Source organism: Exserohilum turcica (assembly GCF_000359705.1).
Source record: "Exserohilum turcica Et28A unplaced genomic scaffold SETTUscaffold_59, whole genome shotgun sequence".
Classification (NCBI taxonomy): domain Eukaryota; kingdom Fungi; phylum Ascomycota; class Dothideomycetes; order Pleosporales; family Pleosporaceae; genus Exserohilum; species Exserohilum turcicum.
In genome coordinates, this window is record NW_007360276.1 from 3,887 (window position 1) to 4,527 (window position 641).

The window sequence follows — 641 nt, forward strand, 5'->3', positions numbered from 1 at the left end:
CTGTTCCAACCTTCTTGTCATGTTCTGGACGGACTTGTCGCACGATGGAAACATGAGTCGTAGCGCTATCATGCATTTCTCTGGCGTTCTAGGAATTCATCCTACAGAGCTATGTTTCCGTAAACCCTATGATTATACGCCATTTATATCAGCACTCCTATGGGTAGGGCGTCTAATCATACTCGAGTACGCACTACCGCTTGCACCATACAACCATCTCAAAGCCCCTTGGCCTGAGCGCACTGTCTATCCTGACCAAGCACAGCGATTGCGTGAGCATATCCGATCTAAATATCTTCAGCGAGGAAGCCTTGCGCCGGCTGGATACCTCATTGAACGGCTTCAGCATGGACGAGCGATTGCTAGGCGCGAGGGCCCCCGAACAAACATATCATGGTCGCTAGATGGCTTAACGCTATATATCGCAGACACCCAGGTTCATATGCGGCAATTCCGCGAAACGATCCATAGCGTCGTAGTAGGATTGCAAAATCTTACCTAAGACCTCCTTTTTCATTAGTAGCTAGATGTCCAACTCAATGCCGTGCAAGATGATCTTGCAACTCACCGCCTAGGGTTTTCGTTTTTAACACACCCAGCCAATAAACTCCAAGGATCTTTTTAGGCTGTAAGCAGACTCG

At 48.4% G+C, this 641-nt stretch overlaps 1 protein-coding gene across 1 annotated transcript; it reads left to right on the forward strand.

The window, feature by feature from the left end:
- Nucleotides 1–70: 70 nt before the first annotated feature.
- On the forward strand, nt 71–404 carry SETTUDRAFT_29353 (uncharacterized protein; the record flags this gene model as incomplete). Its single annotated transcript, XM_008031129.1, has 2 exons — nt 71–186; nt 266–404. 2 exons carry the CDS (start codon nt 71–73, stop codon nt 402–404), a joined length of 255 nt encoding a protein of 84 aa, XP_008029320.1.
- Between the last annotated feature and the right edge of the window lie 237 nt (nt 405–641).